The sequence below is a fragment of the Ambystoma mexicanum genome, chromosome 12, assembly GCF_040938575.1.
Source record: "Ambystoma mexicanum isolate Mex_15411 chromosome 12, UKY_AmexF1_1, whole genome shotgun sequence".
NCBI classification, from domain to species: Eukaryota; Metazoa; Chordata; class Amphibia; order Caudata; family Ambystomatidae; genus Ambystoma; species Ambystoma mexicanum.
The window spans coordinates 982,353,460-982,380,590 of NC_090936.1; the positions used below are offsets into that span (position 1 = coordinate 982,353,460).

The 27,131-nt window shown below is 47.9% G+C and overlaps 1 protein-coding gene across 2 annotated transcripts in view; it reads left to right on the forward strand.

Annotated features, from left to right (window-relative positions):
- The window catches only part of LOC138514163 (arylsulfatase A-like), a 270,214-nt gene that overhangs the window by 146,158 nt on the left and 96,925 nt on the right, over positions 1-27,131 (forward strand). Inside the window, exon 4 of one of the 2 annotated variants that reach the window (XM_069629470.1) lies at positions 20,373-20,591. The exons of the other annotated variant lie outside the window; for it this stretch is intronic. Coding sequence (XP_069485571.1) covers positions 20,373-20,591 — 219 coding nt within the window. The remainder of the gene's footprint in view (positions 1-20,372; positions 20,592-27,131) is intronic. 2 annotated transcript variants of the gene reach the window in all.

Genomic DNA, 27,131 nt, shown 5'->3' on the forward strand with positions numbered 1-27,131 from the left:
GGCACGGGGGGCGGCCCGAATGAGGTGGGAGAAAATGGTGGAACCTTACAATCAAGTGGGCATAGCAGCCCCAGACTTTGAACTGTACTATCTGGTAGCACAAGCTCAGTTTGTTAAACACTGGTACGATGAGCAGGACACCTCACCCCACATTTGTTTAGAAAAACATGCTGCACGCCCAACCGACTTAAGATCAGTCATCTTTAAAGGAAAGCATAGAGATGAGTGTCTGTTCGACCCAGTGAGTAAATGTCATGATCTCTGCTTCCAAAAGGTCAGGGTTTCCCAACTCCCTTGGAAGCAGATCCATAACCCAGGTTCCGAGTGCCAACCAGTCCCAATTGGGACCTTTTGGACCCAGTCCTGGCGCCAGTGGCACCAGGCTCATAAATATGCCCAGTCCCAGCGCTGGAAGCGCCGGGCTCATAATGCTTGGGTGGACTTACCTGCAGCAGACCATGCTGCTTACTTGCCTGCCAGTTGAATCTCTGATCCTCTTCTGTTTGGAACTACTTTTCCTGTTGGGTGGGGCAGGAGCCACTCCCTAGATTCAGAACACTGGAACTCTTCTGGAAAGCAGGAACTCTTTTCTTACCTAGGCGTGGCTGTGGAAGGAGACACCTAAGCACTACAGGAGGCTATTTAAACCACACCCGATGGATGAATCTTGCTTTGTGTTATTCTGCATCCTCAGCAGCAGAACGCTCATCGTGTCTTCTGCATCTGATCCTGGGCTGAAAGAAAAAGGCTTACCATTCTGAATCCAGTCTTCAGCAACACCTATAAAGACAAGAAAGAACAGGTTAGCATTACGGTCTTCAGTGACAGCTCTTCACTTACCTAGTCCATCGGCTGTCACCAACGCCTCGCGCTGCATTCCGGCATCTGAAAGACAAAGGCTTACCTACTCTTCGTGCGCTCTGGAGGTCTTCACACTGCATTCCGGCATCTGAAAAACAAAAGCTTACCAACTCTTCGCACGCCCCGGAGACCTTCGGCGCTGCATCCCGCATCTGAAAGACAAAACAAGGTGCGTTTAAAGACATTGGGGAACTTTAATACTCACGTGCCATTACTCCTTTCCACATCTAACCCAGTGGGTATTCCGGCACCCTGCAGCCGCCCCGAACTTGTACCTGCAAAATAAAAAGACAGTTAGAGCGCATCGTGAAGCAGGCAACAAGCGCTTACTTACGTGCTTCCAGGCGCTTCTATTCATCACACGGGCTCCATCTTCAATTCACTTCAGCCCGCCATCCGCCATCGCCGGAACCCTGCAAAACAAGAGACATCATTACTAAAGACTTTAAAGACATTAGAATTACTCGAAACTTACCATTCGTGCAGTAAACGACGGACAGCAGTCCTCTGCTCCCCTTATCCAGTGAAGAAACTGGTTACAGCACCCTGCCTCGAGGCAGATGGAGAGCACGGCGTTCACTTACCTAAGGTGAGAGCGTTAACCTTTGGGGTTCTACAGGAGAAGAGAAAGGGAAGAAGAGAGAGACATTCAATAACCCAGTTCATTAATCCCACATTTTCTATCTGCAGACATCTTACCCTTCGAGCCAGACATACAGTGCACAGAGGTCCAGCCCAAAGAGCCAGCCGTGTGTTACACATCACCTTTGAAGATACTGTATACGCCCAGTCAAGACCGGCGCCTCTACGGGAATCAGGTGAGCGTTACAGTACAACCAGGGGAGTTGCTAGGTCTGGAAAAGACCCGGGGCTACGCTGATGTCGGAACTGTTGGGACTGGGGGCTAGCTAGTCTTTTGGCTGTAGCTTCTGAGATTCTATCCGGGGCTACAACCAAAAGATCAGGGGCTATAGCCCCCTTAGCCCCCCCCCTAGCAACGCCCCTGAGTACAACTGTGTGTGCATGTTCCAAAATTTACCGTAGGCTCGGGTTGGAAACGCCTTATTACGCTGAGGCTCCGTTCTCGAACTTCCCCGAAATAGCACCCACATATGATCCGGATGTACAAAAGACATGGGACCCGGATAGAGAATTTAAAATGAAAGACATATTTCCCGATGGCAGATTTATAACGCTGGAGGAGTTCAAAACAGGGATGGGGAGGGACCAATTGATGATATTACAATACCATAGATGAGAATGGCCTTTAAGGCCAGGTGGCCAATGTTCCCAGAGGAGCCCCCGTCGCACCCGTGCCTGGTGGCCCTTTCAACCCGGTAGGGGACCAGTGTCTCGGGACTATACATGGCTGTACAGGCCAACACTCCAAACAATATAGAAACCTCCTGGGAGACGGACCTGGGGGCTGCCATAACTGAAAGATCCTGGGGGAGATACTGTGAACTGACCAAGAGGGTCTCCATGAACGCGGGCCTTCGGCTTATCCAATTTAAGGTATTGAATAAGTTGCACTACACCCCCCAATAGATCGCGAAATTCACAAAGAACAACCCCGGCAGGTGTCAGAAGTGTGGGGCGGATCAGGCAGATTCAATGCACATGTACTGGAGTTGCCCACACATGTGTATTCTGGGGGGAGGTGGCAAAAATCATAGGGGAAGTAACTCAGATACCGGCAGACCTTACGCCGCAAAAATATCTGTTCGGGGATATCGGAAAACAGTCAGAAGTAACTAGGAGACTTTTTAACATTTCATGCGTGGTGGCAAAAAAGTGCATTCTGCAAAAATGGAATAGTACGCAGGCACCACAAGTGAGTAACTTTCTTAAGGAATTGATGTACGTTAACGAATGTGAGGAGCACTATGTGCTGTCACTCCCGAATACATGTAAACCAAAGGACATTTTGGCCCCGTTCAGAGTATATCTATGCGAAGCGGACTCTACCAGTGGCAGCCCGGCAAGCCCCAGCAATATGCCTATTCTGTAATACCATGCTTTATGTTATACTACACAACTGATGTCTCTGATACGGATTTGTTCGGAATGTCATGTTGTTGCAATGTTGTGTACCACAATCATTAAATAAAGTTTTTTAAAAAAAAAAGAAAAGGTGAGCTAAGACAGGGGGAGTGGATGTGTTTTATACACATTTGAAATACCATGATGAATTTGGGCTAGCTCATCACGTGATAATGGCCCGTGACCTATAGACTACAGACGTGGGCATTTTACCATGGCAACACATGCTAGAGCACTTGTCATCTCGCAGACAATTCACTGTCTGGGAAGCAGAGCTGAGCAGGGTGTAGGAGTATATCGTGTTCCGAACGCAAGGTAACATTCCTGCGCTACTTTATCTATATTGTTGCTAGACTAAAAGGTCAGTCTGTATTTCTACTCAGTAGCACGATCCTTCAGAACAACATATTCTGTGAATTGTGCTTCACTTTAATTGTCTGGATGCACATTCACAATTAGCTGCGGAAAGGCAGAAGAATTCAAAAGGAGACAGGATGGCACCCAATTTACAGATTAGCTACGTTTGTGCCAGACCTCAAGGCTCTAAGTTAAAAGAAAAACAATGTTCTCAGTAGTTTCAACATTCCTGTGCAGGGGCATGTTTTAGCGATGCTTCCGAAGCTGTCACTTTGTGAGTTCTCACCGCGTTCAGAATGAAAACTCGAAAATGAGCGCAAAGCAGCCAGGATGGTGTTTTCAAAACCACAATGGTGCGGTTCAAAGTGTACGTGCTTAGGACAACATTATAATGCAAAATACATATGCTTTTACACCACTAGTTTCCAATTTGCATTGTTCAGTGAATGTTTATGCTGTTTCATCCAGTTTGTTTGGCCGTAGTCAACCTAGTGAGACTCTTCCTTTTCTCTAATTCGTGTAATTCTAGTTCGCGCTTAGCTCTGTTGAATTCCTTTTTTTTTCTTATTAATGATTATATCACATGGCCCATTTAGTGTGGATCGTTTCTTTAGGGAAGGGTGGGTATCGTCTAACTCGGACTTCTGCACCAGATTCTTTATCATAGTTTCTAGATCCAGTTGCTCTTTTCGAGCCATTGCATGGTCATATCCTGGTTTTCCCATAAGAGGATTCCCAATTCCTTCATTTGACCCGGCCTCCATTTTATACAGTTCCCTCTCGGGTTTTCCTCCAGGTTTTGTCTTCGATGGTTTTTCTGCCTTAATGACGGCATGTCAACTTTCCAAGAGCGAATCCGATGGTCGCTAAGGTCCGTGGTATGGATCTTCACCAGTCCACACCTAGCCACCATTATTGCTGCAAGTGATTAGATAATAAGTGTGAGATCTGGAGTTGCCATTGCTCCAGGTGTATGTAGAGGTCCCTGGTACATCGTCTTTATATTGAATGACTGCGAAATTGTACATGCTCACAAAAGCTTTCCATCTACTGACCGTGTGGTTGGGCTGCGTCATTTTTTGTTGTACGTTTCTGACATTGAGATCCCCCGCAATTATGATAGAGCTGCCAGGGTAGGACTCTAACCAAGTAGTGATGGCCTCTCCGACAATTTTACGTGTTGTGAGAGTATGTTTCCCACTTGATGGATTGTATACATTAGTAATTAGGATCTCGTCAGCTATGTTCTCATTGGTGGAAAATATTGCAAACATTACATATGGGGTGGCACCTTTGTTAAAATAGGGAAGTAAGGTGTGGTTTGACCTTGCCCCTGTTTCTAGCCCACCACTAGGTCGCCCTATCTATGTGGGGGTTGCCAGACTGTGAAGAGTCTTGTATCCGTCAATAACTGAACTTATGGTAGCCCAAGTCTCTTGCAGCATGAAAACGTCTTGCAGCATGAAAACGTCCTGGTCGAGGAGAGTAGCCACCCCCTTTTGTCGAAACAAGAGGGAACGGTGTCCCCTTGTGTTCCATGAGATCCATTTGGTCTGACCCGAGGTACAGAGTGTCTGTTTTTGTCGCTGGAAGCATTTATGAAAGGGAGTCTGATTAGCTGGCCTCCCTTTCGGAAACCCAATTACCTGCATCGCGTAATTACCGCGTAAATCTTATGGTGGGTAAGAACATAATCCCTTACGCCCCACATTATCGGTATATGGGTATTGATTTCGAGCCTAGTGGCGACTATAGCATATGCAAACATTCTCGGAAGACGCGAGCAGCGCAGGTTACATCGCTGGTTGCGAACTTCACTAACAAGCAAGGAGGTTTCACGTTATGGGGCACTCGCCAACTCTATGTGCAGGTTTTTACACCCATGGTGACCTACGGACTAGAGGCCCTGTTCGACCTAGATCTTAGCTGGCTACAAGTAATAGAAGGGAAATTCTGGCGGCGGGTCTTGGGGCTCGCCCCAGGAATTCCAATGGCCATTTTACGCCTATAGCTGGGAATACCGTCATTGAAAGCTATAGTGATGAAAAAGAGACTAGGGTTTTTTATTAAAATGCGGAGTGGTACAACAAATCCAGTATTGATTGCTGTGGATAAGGAAATATGTAAAAAACAAAATTCCCTCTCACCCGCTGCTATAATGTTAAGATATCTCGCTGATATAGGATGGACGTATCGCGAAGGGGACTACACCAGTTCAGAGAGCCCTTGATAAGCGAATAGATATGTGGGACTGGTTGGAAAATTTTGCCCACCTCAGTGCATTGAAAAGTTATGAATTTGTGAAATTCAGGTTGTACACATATATGAGACCGCAAGATTACCTTAACTTATGCCCTTGCAAAAGACTGCGACGCTTTGTACTCCTATTAAGACTGGACCAACTCCCGACCCTATGGGTCACAGGCCGGAGAGATCAATTGCTGTCGACACTTAGGATTTGCAGATTGTGTAAAATCAATAAAGTTCTTGAGACAGCAAGACATGTCCTGACTCAATGTAGTAGTATGACAAGCATAATACATCACCATATGGGAAAGTATACGCATGACTCTGCAGCAACCTCTAAGGCATTATTTTGGCATCACTGCCTAAATTCCGAAAATATCCATATTCTAACTGCTTTATACAACATCTGGTTGGTCATAGAGGGAAAATTGGGCATTAGGATTTGAATAGGTGGCATTATCTACACTCAGGAGTAGTGATGGGATACACCTTTACTAGAACCCTTTTTTAGGCTATGCGTTACTCTGTAATTGTGAATCCTGTAATTGTGAATTCTAACTCCTAATTGTTTCTCCCAAATATTGTCAGTATTTCGTATCCTGGTGAGTTCTGATGTGATATCCACAGGGCTTGATTTAGGATGATTTAGGTTGTTTTTAGGTCTTAGAATGTATGATTGTGTCTAGGCTAGATTTATTTATTTATTGTTATTAGCATTGCCATTTTATTTAATTGTGTAATCTTAATCTCATTATTGTATTTCTTTTGCCATATATGTGTAAAGTTTATTAACTAAACTGTAACACATTAAATAAATAAAAATAAAAAATAAATAAAATAAATTACCTGCATCACTTTATTACAATAAAAATCAAAGTCTGAGTTTTTACACTCTCTCTACCTGTTGGATTATTTTATCAACTTGTTTTTTTGCCTTCGACAAGGCTCATGCCAATGTTAGGGTGGAGGGTTTTTCTCCACCTGAAATGTTCCATCGATGTTTCTGCAGAGATCTGGAGTGTAGCTGTTAGCTATGTTTGCACCATATAAATCTCCTACTTGCATCCAGAAATGCGTGATCTGGCGGCATGTCTCCAAACAATGAACGAATTCACTATGTGCAGCATGTATTCCGTTGCAGATAAAGCCTCGCTGGATCAAGGCCTTCAGTGGCAGCAGGTTAACTTTCAAACTGAGTGGTGTAAATAAATGCTCAGAATATCCGCAAGCCTCAGACTGTCGAGGGTTTTGGAAGGTATGCCCTGTTAACACTTTCCCTTTCCCGATAGTTGGTCAAAATGATTCTCTTTGCAGCACAATTATCAGAAGAAATTAGCTGAAAGGGCTTAGGATTTGCAGTCGGCCTTGAAAGAGAATAACTTATTAGACTTCAGATGCCACACCTGCCAAAGTATACAGGAACATTTCAACGCAGCCAGTCATGCAATTTGTAAATATGTAAACACTTCCATCGGGCTCCCGATGTTAATAATGCTGGAAAGTCTGCCTGTCCCTGATTTATGTTCCCATTCTTAACCCTTCACCACCCCGTTTACCTCATTCAAACCAACAATGTTCATAAAGGCACTATACCCTAGAAGTGACTCTGCTTTTTTAATTGCCTATTTTGTAAGTAATTTCTGTTTGAAATGCCACCATGTTCTCAAATAAATACAAATATGCCCTTCCATAAATGATGTGCCAGACAAACTATGGATGCACAGTAGACGCATCTATTTGTGCTATTTTACTGACGAATAACACTGGCTGGAGAGGGTGGGGGATGAACATAAATCGCATTTCCAGTAGAAAATACCCTCGCTTTAAATATATTGTGTACAGCTATAATGCACATCTATGGCCCTTAACTAGTAAGTACAAAAAAAAGACCAGAATGTAAAGAATGAATCCAGAACTGAATGAGCTACTCCTCCATGAGAAAACATGAGCGCTTTACTCTTGCTCCACACTACAGCAAATTTTTCTCCATCCCGAGACCGTGTGGCCATGTGAAGTAGTGGCATTTTGTCAGGCCAGTAATCTTTCCTCTCTAATCTGCTCATAGACTTCAGTGTGCAAACCCTTGATCTAAACCCTTGAAGCACATGTGAGGATTCCTCTGTGTTCTGCCCTTTACTTTCCTCAATTACATTTGACAACTGACTCTTATTTAGGATCATGTTTCTAGTCCTGGCTTTGTAACATCACTTTTCATGCTTGGACTTGCAGTTATGGTTTTACTAGTGTAGTAGAAATCGGACTCTGCACTCAAATCTTGGGTGATTTTAGCTGGATGAATCTTGAATAGCAGCACTGCAGAGTGAACGCAGGAATGGACAGCACACAGTCTCCAAGCAATCCCTACACCGTGTTACCCTGCCCCTTCATCAAAAACATATATAGGTTTTCAACACATTGACGTCAATGCAACAAGTGGAAGATACTATGCCTTCACTTAGGAGGATTTCACTTCTTCCAATTAACCCAATGGACTTCTAGGAGGAGACGGCAAGCCTGGCCCAGGTCACTCCTACTGTCTTGAAGAGATACCAATGCAGATGTGTATTCAAAATATAATTAAGACTTGCACTTTTTCTTTTTTTTTGCTTGAAGATGCTTTGGTTGGTAATACATAAATGTACTTTTGGCAATTTAAGAAGGGTTGGGAATGCACTTCCTAAGCCATCAGGAAAGAAGTGTGCAAGTAAAAACTGCATGGTTGTGCCATGGTTTTTTCTCCATCCCGACTGCGAGCCTAGAATTCAAAATGAAGTTACTCTGTTCCACTAGATCTTGGTTCTGAATTTAAAGGTCCAGTTTTCTGGTTTTCATTTGAATATTAGAATTACATTTCCCATCTACGTTCTTCAGCCAACTATTTCTAGATTGCCGTTTTTATTCCACACCAGAGTGCATGGAGCTCCAGTATCCAGCAGACTGTCATGTAGATTTTAAAAGTGATCATTGAGCAGGGTATATCTGTCTCTTAGGTTTATTGGGCAACACCAATAAGGTCTTTCCTGACTTTCTGGTTTCTATGCTATGCTTAGACTCATAGCCAGCTGGAGTAAATTGGTGATGGGGGAGAGAAAATGTTACTCGCCGTAACATTGTATGGGCGGAAGAGACTGGATCCTTTTTGCCCTGCAAAAAAAGTGCATTCCCCTTTACAATTAAAGTGCCCTGGTGCTAGTGTGACCATATTACACCAGCCCTGGCCTTTGAAGCCTAAACCCAGTACTCCTTTAACACTTTGGATGCAAGGCTGTTGCCCTGCTTGTTGTATTTATTAGGGTGATGGATGAGGGTAGTATGGTGGGAAGGGGACTATGGACTAGGAGTACATTAGTCACATAGCCCTAAGCGTCCCAGTATTAATTTTTCAGGAAAGAAGTGTGCATGGAGTCAGGTAGATCATTGCTTTCCCCGGCTGGTTCAGCAGATGGTTATAGGTCGATTTCACAAAAAGGGAGTCTTGACTCGCTAAGCAAATCAGATCCAAATCAAACTCTGGAGGAGGTGCATATCAGGGCTGGTAAAATCATTGTGCAGTTTGACGCATGTAGGAGGTGCATATCGGGGCTGGTAAAATCATTGCGCAGTTGCTTGACGCACAGAACTTGTGGGTCACCTTTTGGAAAGGCGTGCTAGAGGGAATGCATAAATGCATAACATCAGACTTTAAAAAAAAAAAAAAATTGGGGTTCTGGTATGCATTCCCCACAGATATTCTACCCCAGACCTTCCCATGAGATGAAGAGGCAGCACTTTGAGTTAACCTCTGAAGGAAATACATCCACCTCCTGATGACCCAAACTCTGAAACACTGGACCTAAGGCCTCTTGATGCATTTCCCATTCGTAATTTCTTCTTCAGTCTGTCTGTGTTACAGCCCTGAGATGCATGCCCTGAGAGTGGGCCCAAATACATATTTTCATCACGAGCCTGCATATAAGAGGCAATTTGGTTCCTCCCTTCTCGCTGATGTAACAAGTTGAGGAAGTTGATGATGAAGTGTATATCTTGATCAATACCACTCTGTTCTTGACGATTGACAAGAAAGATTTGAGGGATAATCAAATCGTTTCGAGCTCTAAGGCTCAGGGGCTGAGTGAGCCTCCAGCGTGCCCCACGCGCAACCCTCCATAGACGAATCGGTGTAGGCACTACTGACTGCAGGATTTAGCATAGTGGTGATCCCCCTCATTACGTTGATCTCCTTTTTCCACCAGAGCAGATTTTCATTGAAGGGGAGTGGTCTGGAGATTCTGTCTGTTTGGAAACTCCTTTCTTGGTCCCCAAAGTCCGCCAAATTAATGCGTAACCACTGCATCTTTAATCTGGCCGGAGGAACTGTAACGATACACGATGCCAGCAGGCCTGATGGGTGTTGATACCACCATACTAACATTGCCTGCATGCTGTGGAAATGGTGTACTGCTCAAAGAAAATCTCTAAACTTGCTCGGGTGGAGGACCATCAGTTCTTCCAGCATATCCTATCTGACTCGAGCAAATATGGAGTCTGGGAAGGCGTCAAATGTGATTGCTTCAGATTTATTAAAAATCCTCGATTGTACAGAATGTCCAATAGTTTTTGCATTGCTTCCTCTGGAGATCTGACGCTGACTAGCCAGCCATTCAAATAAGGGTATACCTGAAGACCATCACTCCAGAGGTTGGACCCAATTGCATGCATTATCTTAATGAAGACCTGCCTGGCTGAATTGAGGCTGAAAGGAAGAACTTAGTGTTCAAAATGGTTCACCATAACCGTAAACTGTAGAAATCTTCGATTATATGGTTGAAGGATAGGCACACCGTAAAGCATCCCCTAGGTACAGGTCCAAACTCCTGCAGAGAGAGCTTGCACAATGTCATATTGAGCTTTTCTAAAAGATGGCATAGGTTCAGAAAGGACAGGTCAAGCACGACTCGCAGGCACGCCTGGTTCTTTTTCGGGATTGCAAAAATACTGCAGTAGAAACCATTGCCCTTGTTTTAAAGGGGAACCTGTTCCACTGCTTGGTCTTGAATGAGTGTGCAATCTCTTTGAGCAGTGCTGGGGAGCCTATCTGAGGGAGATTGGGAGAAAGAGGTGGAAGAGGAAATCTAAAAACCTGCAGAAACAACCAACAGAAGCCATGGGTTCAGAAGAGTTGAAGCTATTGACTTGTGTGCTGAGCCAGTCTGCCGCATACCAGGTTACTATGGATCGGGACACCAATTTCAATGTCATTGTATTTTGGGGGCATAGGCTGGCGAAGAGGAGGGGAGAAAAAACAAACTATTGGGCTGTATGCTGCTGTTTGCTCCTGTCTATACTAGCTGACCTGTCTGGACTATCTGTCCATCCTTTGCTGAAAACCTCTGAAGAGACCATATGACCGCGCCCCCGGTCCTGTTCAGGATTGAGACTGAGGGGTGGATTTCGTACTGGTTTTGACAGAATCGCCAGCGACGTGGACACTTGCGAGCTGGCATTTTCCTTTGTCAGTTCGTCATTAGACAAATGGAAGAAGTCGGGGACTTTAGAGGGGACATCTAAAATATGTTCCTGAACATATGTATCAAATTTGGCTGCATGAATTCTATCCAGGTCTACACAGATGTCGCGACTGACTGTATTGATATGTGCCTCCTGAAGACTCAAAAGGTACTGTGCTATTAATCTTGCTTCAGCAAGACTTTATTTGAAATTTGCCTGACTGTCAATTGGGACGTCCACTAAAAGAAAAACAGCTATTTCTCACCATGGATCTTGATTAGCAGCTGTCAATATAGAATCTGCTTTGGCCTCTCTCATATTGAGTACTTTCAATGCAGAGTGACAAAAGCGCTATCCCCCTATTATGTTACATAAAGAGCTTGTTAATAGTGAAAATAATGTTCATATACAATAATAGTCAAAACCGATCATTGCAGATTTGTTGTTTATCCGTTACAATTCCATCAGTAACTGGATAGCCAACACGCATTTTGACCCGAACACACAGGTCTTCTTCAGGGCTGGGGAAACCCCATCACACCCCAAAAAATGCAAACAGAACATGTACAAGATATAATAGACGATACATTACCCAATATTGGTATGATCACATTTCACCATTTATGTTGAATTCATAATTCGACAACGTCAGCACATCGAGGAAACCACGTGGCTTTAAGATTGAGTCCTGAAATGAAATGGACCTTTTTTTTTCTCCATATGCCTCTAGACGGTTTTCCTCTTTCGATGCAAATGAAGTAGAGGACGATGTAGCCGACGGTGTTGCTGCTGCCACTACTGAAGAGTGTGGCTGAGGGTGAGCTGACGGCAGCATAAATTCTGCCTATATTTGTCTGAAGCTGGCATTCACTCTTTTATTCACGAGATGCCGAGTGTGGCTTTAGACACGCTTTTTTGCAAATGCTACACCTCTTTCTGAAGCTGATCGGTTCAATGCACAGTGTTAATATTGCCACAAGTGCTCCTGCCTCTTGCTGTTCCTGTTTGGGAGGAGACCCCTTAAAACCTCTACCAGACCCTCAAGCGGTCATGGAAGGATTGTGCTGATGCTGGGGTTTCCAACTCATCCTCAGTGTCTAACTGCTCTGTGGCTGAATTGATAGGCGATTGGTCCCCCTGTGGGGTTGGAGGCGGAGGGATTGGGTCTGGTTGCACCGGATTCTCCTGCAGGGCCGCTGGCACCCGTGGAGGTTGCAGCAGGATAGGATCTCGAGGCTGCGATCTGGAGGCCGCTGTTTAAGTGGCTGGACCAACTGTACAGTAGGGATTGTGGCAGGTGCTGGAGGAGGCTTTGGTGGCAGAACTGACGTTGGCGGAAGCAGATTGTGGTTGCATCGAAGGAACAACGTCTTTAACAAAGGTCTTGAGGACGCCAGTCAACTGCTGCGGCCTCATGAATCTAGCAAAAAAGCGTTCCTTCCTTGCCAGCTGAGCTGAGTTGTAATTGTGCTGTGGTTGTCGGTGTCCAAGTAGCTGAGGGAGATGTGTACTGGCTCTGCCTGGATGGATATATCCATGCCTCAGACTACCTCAGGGACAATGATGATCGGTAAGATGTGCACCAAGAAGTTTGAACCGGTGACCAATCCATCCTGGGTGAAAAGACCTGCAGAGGATGCAATTGCATTGTTTTCCTAGCCATGTTCAGTGATTGTGAGGGGGAAGAATTGCACAAAGCGTGGGTATCCTCCTCGGGTACGTCGATGGCTGCACTGGTAAGTCCTGCTGCCGTTTTGTCTGTGGAAGTGGTATTTTGTCTTCACTCATTTTGTTTGTGGTGGCTGCTTGAAAAGGAATGCACAGAAAACTAGGAGTCTGTCGTCGAGTTTAGGATTAGAAGCCTCTGGAGGCCCTCGAACGTGTGCTCAGTGTGACTGGAGCCCTGATAAACCCGGAAAGCTTGCTGCCCTCAGGCCTTGACCCAGTAGCCTTGCTGCAGATAGGGGCCCCTTCAGTCCTAGGCCCAGTTCCAGAGCTGCATAGCCCCCAGATGGTTGCCTGGTTGCAGAGTCTTGAAGCCTGTTTAGAGCCAACACGGGGAGAATCTGCAGCCCTTTCGGCATGAATGCAAGTAGCTCATTGAGCTGCAGGGCAGGCACTGGTAGTATCCACAGGACCCCTCGCAGCAGAGGGAACTCCTCTGGAAGTAACTTTGCTGAAAAGTTTAGGGGGACATGACATCTAAAGGAAAGGGGCCCCTGCCAAATGAGGGGGACAAAAGGGTGTGCCACAAACATTGGGGGCGGAGGGGGGAGACAAACACCCTTGCCGCACAACCCCCTAAAATTACACCCATGGCTAATGATCAAGGACTCTGGGCCTTGAACGCTCAGGAGTCCCACCAGTGGTCGGACCTCAAGCACTCTAGACAGAATGTATGTGGATCTGATGCCGAGAAGGGGCCCTTGCAGGACACACACTTGCCAAAGCCGGTTACACCTGACACATGCTGGGTGGAGCAAGGTATTGGAGGCCAGTGCAAATTAAAAAATAATATACAGAAAAATGCAATCGATCAGAGGCAAAAACGTGTACACGGAGCTGGTCTGATCCCACCCATGCAGAAAAGACAGTTGCAGTGAGGCACCATTCTTGGGGCTAGCCTAGGTTGGTCACCCCCTTATCGCTGCACATCCACACTTAAAATTTAAAGAGAAATGTGCCTATTTGTAGGGCAAAAAGGTTCTGCTCCCATCCCTGCAGTATGGAGGAAAGGGGGTGGGAGTAAACATTTTCATAAATGGACTGGATTTTACTGTGGGACAAATTCCCATACCAGAATCGAAGGTCCTATGAGGATACTTGAAACTGCTCTACATATACAATAAATAAATTAAAGTTACTCACCTTAGTGACTATAGTACTTCTAGTCCATAGTCCCCTTTCCTCCTTCCAACATGGGGACGGAACCAGAACCTTTGGCAGCAAATAATTGAGCTTCCCCTTTAAAATTATTATAGTGCGTGGGGGCATGGCCTCAGGCGTGGGAACGCCCTCCGTCCAGCACCCCTCCTCAGTCCCCTTTGCACACATCAGACGCTTAGATACCTGGCTACACTGATCATATATTAGCCCCTGGCATTCAAGCAGGTAAAGTGGGTGGGACGTATGGAGGTATGGAGGAAAGGGGACTATGAGTACTGAAGTCCCTACGGTGAGTAACTTTAATTACTTGTACGTCCCGTCCCCTTTCCTCCATCCTTGTGGGTGATTCCACCAGACAAGAGCATACGGTGGAGCCATGACCAACTGCCTCCTAGGAAGACGCAAAGCTGGTTCCTCAGAACTGCTTGCCCAAACTCTGCTTCAGGCCTGGAGCTGGTGTCCAGGGAATAGTACTTGCAGAAAGCCGACTGACATCTCAAGAAGCATGCCACTGGAACGCAACGCCTCATGGCCTAACCCCTCACTGCCTGGGCATGAATCCCCTCCGAGACTGGTTTGCCTGTGGCCGTATATGCCTCAGAAATGGCCTGAACCATCCAACGTGCAATAGAAGCCTTGGAAGCCTGAGAGCCAGGGGAGGAGCCCCTGAAAGTGACAAACAGCGCCTGAGACTTCCTGATGGATTTAGTCTGAGAGAGGTAAAACTTGAGGACCTTCTTGAGGTTCAAGGAATGCAGGGGCCTTTTGGACCAGATCCCTTGATTCAGATGAAATGGAGAGACCACCTTGGGCAAGAAATTCGGGTGAGTGCGCAAGATGACCGTGTCGCTGTGAAACGTGGTGAAAGGCTTGCATGAAGATAATGCCTGTAGCTCGCTGACCGTGCGCGCAGGGGTGAGAGCCACCAACAAAACTGTCTTCATTGTCACCAACCGGATGTACACCGAAGCCATTGGCTCGAAAGGTTTGCCCTGCAAAGACCACATTGACGTCCCAGACCGGGTGCGTCCTGTGCACCTGAGGAAAAAGCCTAGACTGCCCCTTGAGGTGGGCCTTCCTAATCGGGTTAGCCGCCAAAACACATGATTCGGGGAGTTCTTGTAGACCCCAATGGCCACCAGATGGGTGCGGCAGGTACCCACCTGCACTCCAGAACGAGCCAGGTGGGTTGAAAAAGCCAGTACATCAACCAGAGGACAGGTGACGGTATCCAGACCCTTGTCTCAAGCCTAATGGCAAAACCTAGTCCATTTGCTATTATACTGGGACCGAGTAGACAGACGCCTGGCCTGTTGAATGATATCCCAGTTGTCATCCAAAAATTTGACATGCTGTAGCCTCAGCTGGTCAGGAACCAGGTAGCCAGTGCCAGCCTGGCCGGGTCTGGATGTTCCACTGCACCGCCCTGTTGTGTCAGGAAGCCCCTGTTGGGGATTGGAAGGTGGATGGGCCTCTGGGAGCACAACTATAGCAGATACGAAAACCAGGCTCTCAAGGGCCAGTGGGGGGCAATAAGGATGAGGCTGCAGCCCACCAACGCCCGGAACTTGCAGAGGGTCCGCTGAAGCAGAAGGGTGGGGGGGTGGGGAGGTGGCAACGCATTACAGCTGCGGCCGTGCCAACAGATCTGGAAGGCATCTCCAGAGACCTCTGACCCTGACCTGCCCATGAAGCAAACTGGGGGCACTTGGAATTCTGATGGGATGCGTACAAGTCCAGGTCCGCTAACCCCCTTGCGCTGGAATAGGGGCAACAAGGAGTCGGTGTGCAACTCCCACTCCTAGGTGTTGAACCCTAATCGGCTCAGCTGGTCCGCTAGCACATTGCTGTCCCCCGGGAGGTGAACTGCCAAAATTTGAATACCTTCCATCAGAGCCCATTCCCACATCGAAACCGCCTCTATGCGGAGGAGAGGGGCAACGGGTGCCACCCTGCTTGTTCATGTAAAATATTGTAGTGGAGTTGTCTTTCCTGACCAGAACTGAACTGTCCCTGATAAGGGGTAGAAAATCCTTGAGGCCTTGAGCTTGAGCAGATTGATATGCACGAGGGCTTCCGCCCTCGACCATGCGCCATGAATCACGTAGCGCTGCAGAGTAGCCCCCCAGCCCAAAAGCGATGAGTCCTGTCGTCACCACCAGGGTAGGCCCTGGTCAGGTGAAGGGGGGGGTCCCCACGGCGACTTTGTTGTCCAACCACCAGTGAGATCAGGCAGGAGGAGTGGGGATATTGGGAGCCTTTCCAACTGAGACCCTGTCTCCTGATCCTAATTGGCCGCCAGATGGAGCTGGAGGCATTTCATCTTGAGGTGCACGAACAGCACTGTGAGCATCCAGGACAACATCAGTCTGCTGGAGCCACCATGCCGAGGTGGTTGAGTTGGCCAGAAAGTGCATGATCATATTGCGAAGGGAGAGGAGCCTCTCGGACGTGGAAAACACATGCTGAACTTCTGTGTTCCAGCATGCCCCTCAGAATGCCAGACCCTGGAAGGGGCACAATGGTGACTTCCTCCGGTTGAGGGAAAAATCCAGCTGATGAAGGATATCTGCCAATTTCTGGCAGGGGTGTACCACCACCTTGGGTGAACTGGCCCTCAACAGCCAGTCGTCCAAGTAAGGGTACAGGTGATGGCCCTCTAGGCGAAGAAGGCCCGCCACTGCATTCATCAACTTCCTGTAGACATGATGGGCCGAGTTCAGTACTTGTACTGAAAGTGGCATGACATAATTGTGAACCGCAGAAACTTCCGATGTGGCTGGTAGATTGGGACATGTAGGTACACGTCCTTGAGGTCTAGGGAACACATCCAGTACTCTGTGCATAGAGAGTCTGCGATGTGTACAGGAGTAATCATCTTGAAGCGTTTGAGCGGTAAAGACAGATTCAGAAATGACAGGTCCAGGACTACCCTCAGGCAAGCCTGGTTGTTCTTGTGTACTGCAAAAATTCTGCAGTAGAAACCAGAGCCCCTGTCCGACGGAGGAACCGGTTCCACTGCCTACATCTTGACTTCCCATAAAAGAGCCGGGGACCCAATCTGACGAGGAGGATGGTAGAGGAAAAGGAAGAGTAAGGTTGAAGACCGTGGAGAGCATGGATAGGATCCAAGGGTTCTTGAAAAGAAGCTTCCAGCTGTCGTGGAAAAGAGCAAGTCGCCCCCTACTGGGGAGCTGTGTTCCCCGACTTTGATGTCACTTTTTCTTGGCGTCTGAGGCGGCAACACATGCGCAGTCCTTTCCTGTTTCCTCTCGTTGTCGCTGGGTGAGCTGTCAGACCTCTGCGTACCGCGTCCCGAAACCCCTTCAATCCGGTGAAGGTGCTGGGTTTGATCTCGGCCCTGCCGTGAGCCTGAGGAAATTACTTTTGCCCTTGCTTACTCAGGATTGCCAAGGACTTGGCGGTATGCGTAGAGGTTTTCTTCTTTGTCAAATCATCAGTTTACTAATGAAAAAGGTCCACGCCCTCGAAGGGAAGATCTAAGATTCGCAGCTGCACGTCAGAAGAAAATGTAGTGGTATGCATCCACGCCGTCCTCATCTCGACCCCCGAAGCACAGCCCTCTGCTGGCTGGGTCAATGTGGGAGACCGAAGATTCCATGAGGTCCTGCGCAATGGCCTGGGCATCCACCAGACTAGCCTTGAAGGAGGCCTGTTGCTCCAGAGGGAGGTCGGGCAGAAACTCCCCCCATCTCTCGCCACAGCTTCTGGTTAGCCGCGTTGGCCTGCCGCAAATGCCGCCCTGATAAGGCATAGCAATGTTTGCCCGAAGACTCGAGGACCTTGTCCTCCAAGACAACTGGAGCCAGCTCCTGAGGAGGAAGACAATGGGCCTCATTAAGAGTGCGGCGGTAAGGGGTTAACGGCACCAGTAAGGATGCCGGTGCTGTTAACCCCTTACCGCCGCATTCCGAGGTCCCTTAGCGGTTCCCACTAAGGCCGGCTGGTAAAACCAGCCGTCCTTAGTGGGAGCCGCTAAGGGACCAGGGAGCTAATAACTGGCCCGCTATTTACAGGCCCGTTATTAGCTCCCTCCCCATTCCTATTGAGCCCTATGGGGGCTCAAATGGGAATGGGAAAGGATATTTTGAATGGGGATTTACGGGGTCCTCCAAGGTTGGAATGACCCGGTAAGTCCACATTCAGAGAACCCGGACAAGACTTTGGGGGCCTCCAAACTCGTAATGACCCCCAATGGTTTAGAATAGAGTGAGGCTGCCGCCAACACTGAAGAGTGAAGCTGAGGGTGGGGGGCCAGGACGGTTGGCTCCCCATCCGTCAGCCTGAGCCTGCTGCCCATCTTCTTGTTCATCTGGGTGTTGGCCCTTGGCTTCTCCTCGACCTTTTTTTCCCACCTGTAGGGCATCCTTATGGAGGGGGATGCCAGAATGGATCATGGTTCACTTGCCCAAAACCTCTGCTAGCAATCCTGACTCCTAGGAGGCCTCCTCGGGAAGGGGGACCCCCAAGAACTCCACAAGGCCCTCAAGGCGGTCATGAAAGGCCTTTAAAGATGCCAAGGGTTTGTCATCCTGGGCATCATAGTCCTCGCCCAGCCCAACCCCCCCCCCCACCCCCTTTTTTTTCCAGACTTTGGAGAGTCCGGGCCCTGGGACACAGGTGCCAGCAGGGTCCCTTCTTGATCCGGACCAAAGACGAATCCAGGGGTTACTGAGGGGGTGGCGTTTGTGGTACAGGAAGAGGGCCCAGAGGAGGAGGCCAGAATGGCACAACTTGCAGGATCACCTCCTTGAAAATGTCCTTTAGGAGCGCCGTCATATGCGGGGAACACATGTGGAGGAGGAATCACTCAAACAAGCTGTCCTTGCGAACTGCCGGGTCCCGAGGGGCCCGTCCCTCGGAAGCGCCAGGCCTCCTTTGTGATCGAGGTGCCTGTGAAGGGTAGATGTATCCTTGGAGAGACCACCCGCCTGTACCATACAGTCCACCTCCACTTCCAGAGGGAAGGGGACTGGGACCTTCTTGCAGGGCTCATTCAATAGGCGAGCGCACGGGCGGGCCCTGTGTCCAATCCAAATTGGCTGGCGGCCTAGCAGGCTCTGTCACCTGCGTATCTGCCATCTTGGGACCTTGCGCCACACCCTGGGTGGGAGGGTGTGAAGGCCACAAGAGGGCTCAGATATGAGAGGATACAGCTTGTGTCTTGCAACCAAAGCAGAAGCGTCGACCTCAGAGTTCACTTGAGTCGACCGGCCGGCCGGTGGTCATAACGACCTGATGATTCACGACTTTGGAGCGAGCTGCAGTAGGCTGTGTACCCTTGATGCCTGAGCTGGTAGTCGTGCTGGATCATGCCATGGACTGACTCTTGAAGGCTGCACTCGACGAATCCTTACCCTTTGCGGTCAAAGACGAGGATGAACTTGACTGCCCTTCTGAGGACAGCCCTGTAGGGGCCCCTGAGCCCCTCGGCTGGGGAGCCAGTAACCTTGATGGCCTCAGGCCTGCCAGAATCTGAAGAACCCTTTCCTTTGGGAACCCACGGGAAGGCGTTGCCGCGCTGAGGAGCAGTGCCAAACAGAGGGCCTACCTAGTCTTGATGAGAGGTCCTGGAGACAAAGTCCTTAAGGTGCACCCGAGGAGAAGTGTGGAAGATCTCCCTCAAATGCGACAACCGATTCTTGAATGCCCTGTAACGGAGAGCATTACAGGCCACGCACACATCCCAGCAATGGTCGGGCCCCAAGCACTCAAGGCACACGAAGCACATCTCATGAATCCTCCTGCAGCCGACATGTGCCGGGGGAGGCGAGGCACCGAACGGAGGTTAAATAAGATGGAAACATAAAGAGGGGAGCAAGCGGAAAGTTAGTCTCTGCGCTGGCTGCCAGGTCTGACACCACCCAGGTGGAAAAAGGGACTGAGGTTAGGCTGCACCCCAGCGCACTATATTAAATGTAAAGGGGAATCTCAATTTTTCACTGCCGAAGGTTCCGGTACCGTCCCCATATTGGGGGGCGCCCACAAGGATGGGGAAAAGAGGACATGATGTATGAGTATTGCATGACTGAAATGTTGGGGGAGAATTTTTATCTTTTTTTTCATCCTGGCAATGGAGGAGGGAGGCATAGGGAAGAGGGCTAAGGGGGGCACACTTTGGTGAATGTAAGAATGTGTCTAATGGGTAATCCAATCCTGGATATAGAATGTTCTATGGTCCAGTCAGTCACTTATGATCTAGGACGTTGCAAAGAATTTCTGTCACTTTTACCAATGGTTTGGCTTCTTCCCAGGAATTGTTGTAATTTGAGGCATTAATCAAATCAATCACCACTGTTTTTTTTTCAGGAAAGGTGTTTTGGCTAGTACTTTCCATTTATATTTACCTGTATATATCTTTGAAAATGGAAGATCATCACCATCACCTGGTAGTGCTGTTTCTAGAATCTTTTAAGTGGCTTAATCTCTGTGAGGTGTTGTTTATTGTTTATTTTTTATTTTCCTTTCAGGGTCCTTGCCAGAATTTGACTTGCTTCCCACCTAATACCAAGTGTTTTGGTGTATGCGATCAAAATCGGGTGCTTGTTCCTGTTGTATGGGATGAGCGGATCATTCAACAGCCTGTTGACTTTACCCAACTTGGATATTTGTACAATGCCTTTGCACAATTATTCATTGCAGATGCTGTCGCAAGTGGAAATCCCTTCTTCCTGTACTTTGCCTCCCATGTAAGTCAAGACCCTGATTAAAGCTCCCAGACTGTGGATTGAACTCTATGCATATGGCGTGTTTCCGCCTTGAGCCATTGTCTCAAAGTCTTTATCCTAGAAAGCATCAATGATAGGCTTCATTGACATGTGCCTAGCTCTGCCTGCTGGCCTTCCATGTGCACTGATCCTTTTCAGAGATTGTCAATTTTTTTTCTGTTTGGCTAATCCGGTTCTGTAAGTACTGCTGCTCTGACAAGTCTGATCACTGCAAGTGTCTATTCTGGGCCAGAATAGGTGTCTCTGTCATACCCTTCTATCTCCTTATCAAGATGTATGCTTGGCCAAGTACTTGCTAGGGCTCAGATTTTCTTCCTGCTTGAAGGCACCAGAGGTATTTGTATTTATTTGAAGAACAAGGATGTCCATGTCGGTCATAAATGACTTCCAGTAGCAAATTTACAGATGGCGCAGGCATTCCCAGGGAAGGGTGCATGTACAGTAACATAAAGATGAGAACAAGTGATTAGCGATTTTGAGAGTTTGAACAAAGTGGGACATAGACCACAGACAAAACAAAATGGGTGACTTGCAAAGGTACCAATCTACTGGGTGAGGGAGGAGGAGTACTGCAAATATACAAATTACGCTTTATTATGCTGCACTGAATAGAGGGGTGGGGACAAGAGGATGCGGACTGCTCCCTCTTACGCCAGTAGGTGAAGTCTGCAGAAAGCTTTGAAGAGATCCACAGTCTGCAGCCTCAGGCCTCAGGCTGGCTTGGATTGTGATGAGCAGTGGGTTCCATTGGAGCAAGGGGTTTAGGGAGCAGGAGCAGTAGCGAGAGGACACACTGGGATTTGGGGACAGTGAGGTTGAGCACAAAGGAGTGGTGGGAACTACACAGTGACTAGATTAGATGGTCAGCCAGATACTGATGAGCCAGGCTGCTGATAGCTTTGTAGACTAGGAAAAAGAACTTAAAAAGGCGGCGATTGTGCATTGACAGCTAGTCCGCATGGTGTTGTTGGGTAGAAGTGGGAAGGGTGTTTGGTAAATTGTAGCGTGTGGGTAGCAAAGTTAAGCACTTTAACTAGAGGGAGGAAGTAGTAGGGAAGGCCAAGTAGTAGGTATGAGTAGTAGTCTAGTTATCTCTGCATAAGGGTGGTGATTAGGCTCTATAGAGTGTTAAGCAAAAAATTGATGAATTTTCCAAATGTTGCGAAGGTTAATGCAAGCAGCAGAGTCGGTGCTAGTGATGAAATATTGTACGTCGCTGTGAAAGGTACCCTCTGTTACCTTGCCTCCTCCTTGCTTCCCCCGGCTTGCCTAACCTGTTTCTTTACTGCCTTGCTTGGATTTTCCTACTGTTGTTATTCCTGCCCACCCTTTGCACTGCCTCCAAGTGCTAAACCCGTTCCTCCTGCTGATGCTGCATCAACCATATTTGGCTGTACAAGCCCCTGGACCTTGCTGGTTGAGGGTTCTCGCAAGCCTCTTTTGGATCTAGCACACCTCATCTCACCAGTACCCCTCTTCAGTGTCCGCACTGTCCCTGCCTTACTTAAATAGAGCGGTACTGTACACCATGGTGCAGGGAGTCTGCTCCACACCCAGTATGGTGTTGTCTTCCCAGATCTGTGGCTGGCATTTTCCCCACACCATGTTACGCGCCCAAGAGAACAGCCATAATGGAAGCCAGAGAAATACCAGGTACACAGCACATGCAAGATAATTTGCTCGACCGCTTTGTATCTAAAAGCTGGTAGAGCATCATTGTGGTGCATCGTAGTGGCAGCTGTTGAAAGAGACCAGATGTTTGCTGTGGATTGGTCAAAATCGAATAGTGTTGAAAGCAAAAAAAACAAATGTGTCTTTAGCTACAGACCACCACCTGACATGTTAGTGGAAAAGGGAGGATCGTCCACATTAGGGCTGTAGGCGTTGATGGAAGACCTTTGCCCCAACCAATCCACCCATGACCACAGCGTTTCTAGGTTGTTTCGTAGAAACACATTTTTGAGTCGTAAGTTTGGTGAACCTAATTTTGTTTGGTACTGCAGCCTTTTCTTTTTTTCTTCTTCTTTTAATGGTCCGAGTCTGGTCTCTCTGCCCTTTCCTCAATCCCACAATCCCTTCAAACCTATCTATCAAACACCAAATCTACTACAATCTATTTTGCTTTTACGAAACCACCATATACCAACCGCAACATATCTACCATGTGGCTTGGAACAGGACTCTATGCACTGAAAAGGGAGGGAATGAGGCATAAGTGTCAAAACCCCAGAGTAATATCAAAACTTGCCCGGTCAATGTGGGAGAGACCAAATTCCTAGCCTTAATCAGATTGTTGATTTCCCTGACTTTTCCAGCACAAATTATATGTGCAGCGAGTTCCCACTAGCCGTCCTACTGCCCCTAATTGATAAATGACCTTAATAACCATTCTAACTCAACTGAGAGTGTAAAAACGCATGCATTGTCTGTGCTACCCCACACCCACATTAATGCCAATCATGACAGGGAAAACCCACCAAAACATGGGTGTAAATCAACCATAAGGGTGTACATTCGAGCTTCACACTGAGCATAGAAAGCGACTACAGTCCTAAGGATTGAGAGCATGATGAAATAATGGGGTTCCCCACTCACAGGTAAGTTATTAAGTAGTTTATTCCAGATTGTGAGTACAGGTAAGTAATATGATAGGAACCACTGGGACATCTACCCCAGCCAGCACAGCAACTTACAACCCTGTCTCACCAACACTCCAGGACCCACTCACAATACTCTGGGTTCCATAGGACCTCACATTCTGCATCCACAACACAGATACCCATATAACCTCATCATCCTACACATAGACATGTCATCACACCCAGATGACATTATGACACATGACATGGTAGAATACCATATTCTAAGCAGAAACTAGAATGAAAGAAAGCATTGTAGAGTACTGCACGTTTCTAATGACAATGGGCCCACAGCCTTTGAAGAGCAAGGATTACGTAAAGGCGACATTAAAGCACCACAGCCCAGATTGATTGTAAAGCGGTAGGTTGGCTTCAATGCAGGAAGCAGCTTCACAATTAGAACCGATGGTCATGCTGAACATCTAGGTTAGCTGGGAACAGCTTTGCAACAGAGATGTCAAGCCACGGAGGAGCCGGTTTGAATGTCTTGAGGGCACTTTGTATAGCGGCCGAGGGAGGGCAGATGAACTCCTTGCCAGACTTATAACGAAGTTCACACCATTTTACTGGCCAATGTGAGGATGGGATCCGGGGGGTCTGTAGTTCAGGAAGTGCGCCTCAATGGGATGTGGTGTGCATCCTGGCCTAGGTTTGGGAAGTAGCCATGAGGTGCCCTCGCCCTGACAAATTGTGGGCAAAACAGGTTTTGTCCAGGATCTGGCCTAAAAGTTTTTTCACAAACGTTTTCATGGGACTCTTGGTTAACCTCGATTTCAGATCACACTTCATCATCGTAGCCTGCAGTTCTTTATTCAGAACAGAGACTGTTGCAGGTCATTGAATGATATTGTCTTTGGTTTCCCCAATCGGGTTCTTCGCTTACATGACTCAAGCACTTTCGTTATCCAACGGGATCAGAGGGAGTTAATGATAGCACTTAGATTGTCCAATGTAGTTTTAATAGGGCAAAACTCTCCTGCATGCCCTTCATAACCACACTTGAGGGAGTGCAGCATCCACCACCGTAGAATCCACGTCAGCCCCAGAGCCTGCAAGGGGACACCAGCATGATTCTTTGTAAAAGCCTCCATTGAATTATTTATTATATTTTTTTACATTTACAGCAGCGCACCAAACCTTCAGGCATCAGGGCGCTAGTTACAGAAAATGTGAAAGATATTCTTGAAGTTCAAAAATGACACGTACATGTTGCGTCATACAGGTGGTTCTAGACTGCATAACTGGCAGAGCCACACCTCATGGTCTGGGGGGCTACATCAAGTATGCAGACGTGCAAGGACAAAGTCAGGTAGGTGCACAGACCCTCGTACAGGGGGCTACTACAGTTTACAGACTCGCTAGAATGGCAAAGCAGAAGGACAGAGTGAAATCAAAGCAGGCCAACTGCATGTAGTATTCGGCTAAGAGACAGGATAGGGTGAGGTACAGACATATTACAATTAAGGCAATGGACTGAGAGACAAACTCGGCAATACATTTAGCACAAGGCTAAAAAAGTCCAGATCAGGTGCAACATGTCGTAGTTGGTAGATTGTGTGGGGTAAGTGTGCAGTAGAATGCTGCCATGTAGTGAATATGCAGTAGGAGGCTGACGTGACATAAGATTGCGATAGAGAATTAAATAAAATTTGCGCAAAAATACAGATATGTTGCATAGAAGCGAGGTCGTTATAAGGGGAGAATGGTATACAATGAGCATTGCAGAGCACTGGCAAGTCCAATGGTGAAGTTAAAGGGAACAATCTGATGTCTGTGAGGGTAGCGTGTTGCGACAGTCGGTCCAGAGAGGGCTCACTCACAGCAGAGCCTGCCTGAGAAGCCTTGTCGGTAGGTAGCTAAACGTTATCCGGAAAGAGCCGCACATATGAAGGGATCGGAGAGGGACGCCATTTGAGATGCAGTGGCCAGAGGGCACAGGTGTGAGGGCAAACCAAATGGGATCGGCAACTGTTGGTAGAATCGGAGGAGGCGGCCTAATTGCGCAGTGCAGGCAGCTGGTTTGGAGGGTGCAGGCGAGTCTTGTTTGATAGAAACCGTCGTGACGATCATGCTGGGAAGTGCATCAGAGCGGCTGGGATAGAAGTCAATGGGTGGTGGATGGTGCGGTAGCCCACCAAACAGGCTATGCGACGGTACGCCATCGGTATAACACATTCTAGTAGTGATACCCCAGAGGAGGCATATGATTAGGCTTACCTTAGCAGGTGTGCAAGGCGGGTGAAAGCGGCTGAGTTTTCACAGACTGTGCAGTAGCAGTTTGGGGTTCAAACAGAGACCGGCAGAGGCGCTAGTTGGTGGGCTTGTGCGCCGGACTTGCAAGCAGGCCGCATTCACCTCCTGGCTCGAAGGGCAGGGGAGGGAAGGCACAGATGGTTTCCAATCAGGAGAGCTGGAATCCGGGGAAGGCTGGGAGTACAAGGGTGCTGTCCACGCGGCGGTGGCCATTTTATGGTGGTTGTAAGGGACTCCTGTCCCAATGGTGTTACTGCCTTGGTCTGTGCAGGGATCCCAGCTGGGAAGGGGGCCCTGTAACAGTGCACGACTAGCAGAGATGCTAGGCAGTATCTCTTCCCAGAGACTTTGGTAATGGCTGTTAGGAGAGAGGCAAAAACAAAGGTGATGGCTGGAAGGTTTAGAATTAATCTTAAACTCTGAGCCATTACAGAAGGGGAAATGCGATATGCTATGTCACATCCCTGCTGCACGAGAGAGGGTATGCCCAGACGTGGGTCCCTTGCTCGCTGCGCCATAGGAAACCAAGCTGCACCTCAATGAGGAGGCCCAACAAGAATGAAACATGTCTGGGGTTGCTTGCGTTTCCGTGCAAAGGGGACCTGGCCTAGCAGTTCGGCTGGGCTGCTAACATTGGTGGCAGTACCTGACTGATTTGCAAATGGCTGGACCCCTTTTGCAATGGCGCAGACCGGATAAGAAACTGTTCTGTGGAAGGTTACCCAGAGTAATGCCCATTGGTTCAGATTCATTCAAAACCGTCCACCCATCACTTTTGTGCTTAATGTTAGGGGAGGGGCTCCAGTTTAGATGGGTTGTGTACCGGGCCAGAACACTGCCCAATATGGCGAACATGTTCAGGGCTGATGTATTTAAAGGCAGTGTAGGGATAAGACTGATTACACCCATGGCTCTTACTTCAAATATTGCAGTCCCTCAACAGTGGTCGACCTAGCTGTAGTACAGTCCTGCCCATGGCCTGGGGAAGGAGGAGGGTTTTGGCTCTGGCAGCCTGGACCGCCGACCTGGTGAGTGAAATGTTGCGGAGCCAATGGGCTCACAGGACCCTGCGGTACTCCAGCTCAAGTCCGGGGTCAGCACAGACTCGGTTGACCACTGGAAGTTAAAGGGCCCCCGGGATGAACTGGTAGGCCGCACCGGTCACCGGCCCTGCAGCAGACTCCACACCACATTCACCACCATTAAGTGCAATCCATGCTGCCAGGTTTAAACAGAAGCTTGGAGGCTGTAACTAAGCACAATTAACGCTATGTCGCTCAGGTTAAGATGCAAACTAAAAGGGAACCGGTTTCAAGAAAACGTGCTCATACAATGGTACACAGGTAATATGCAAAACAATCACAGTGCTTTTTGAGATGTTCCTCGTGGTGCTGTTGGTTGTTTTGCACAGGAAGAGCCAGGATGACAAATGGACTGCAGAGCTCCTGGGTTATGCAGCCATCTTTCCAGGCTTGCATAGCACCCTCTCATCCCCAATTTTCTCTACTCTACTTAATTACATTCTCCTCACTTTGTAACTTTCTGTACTCCCTCCCTTACTCTCTCACTTTCGTTTTGTTCCTCTGCCCATTGTTTTAGTCAGATTTAG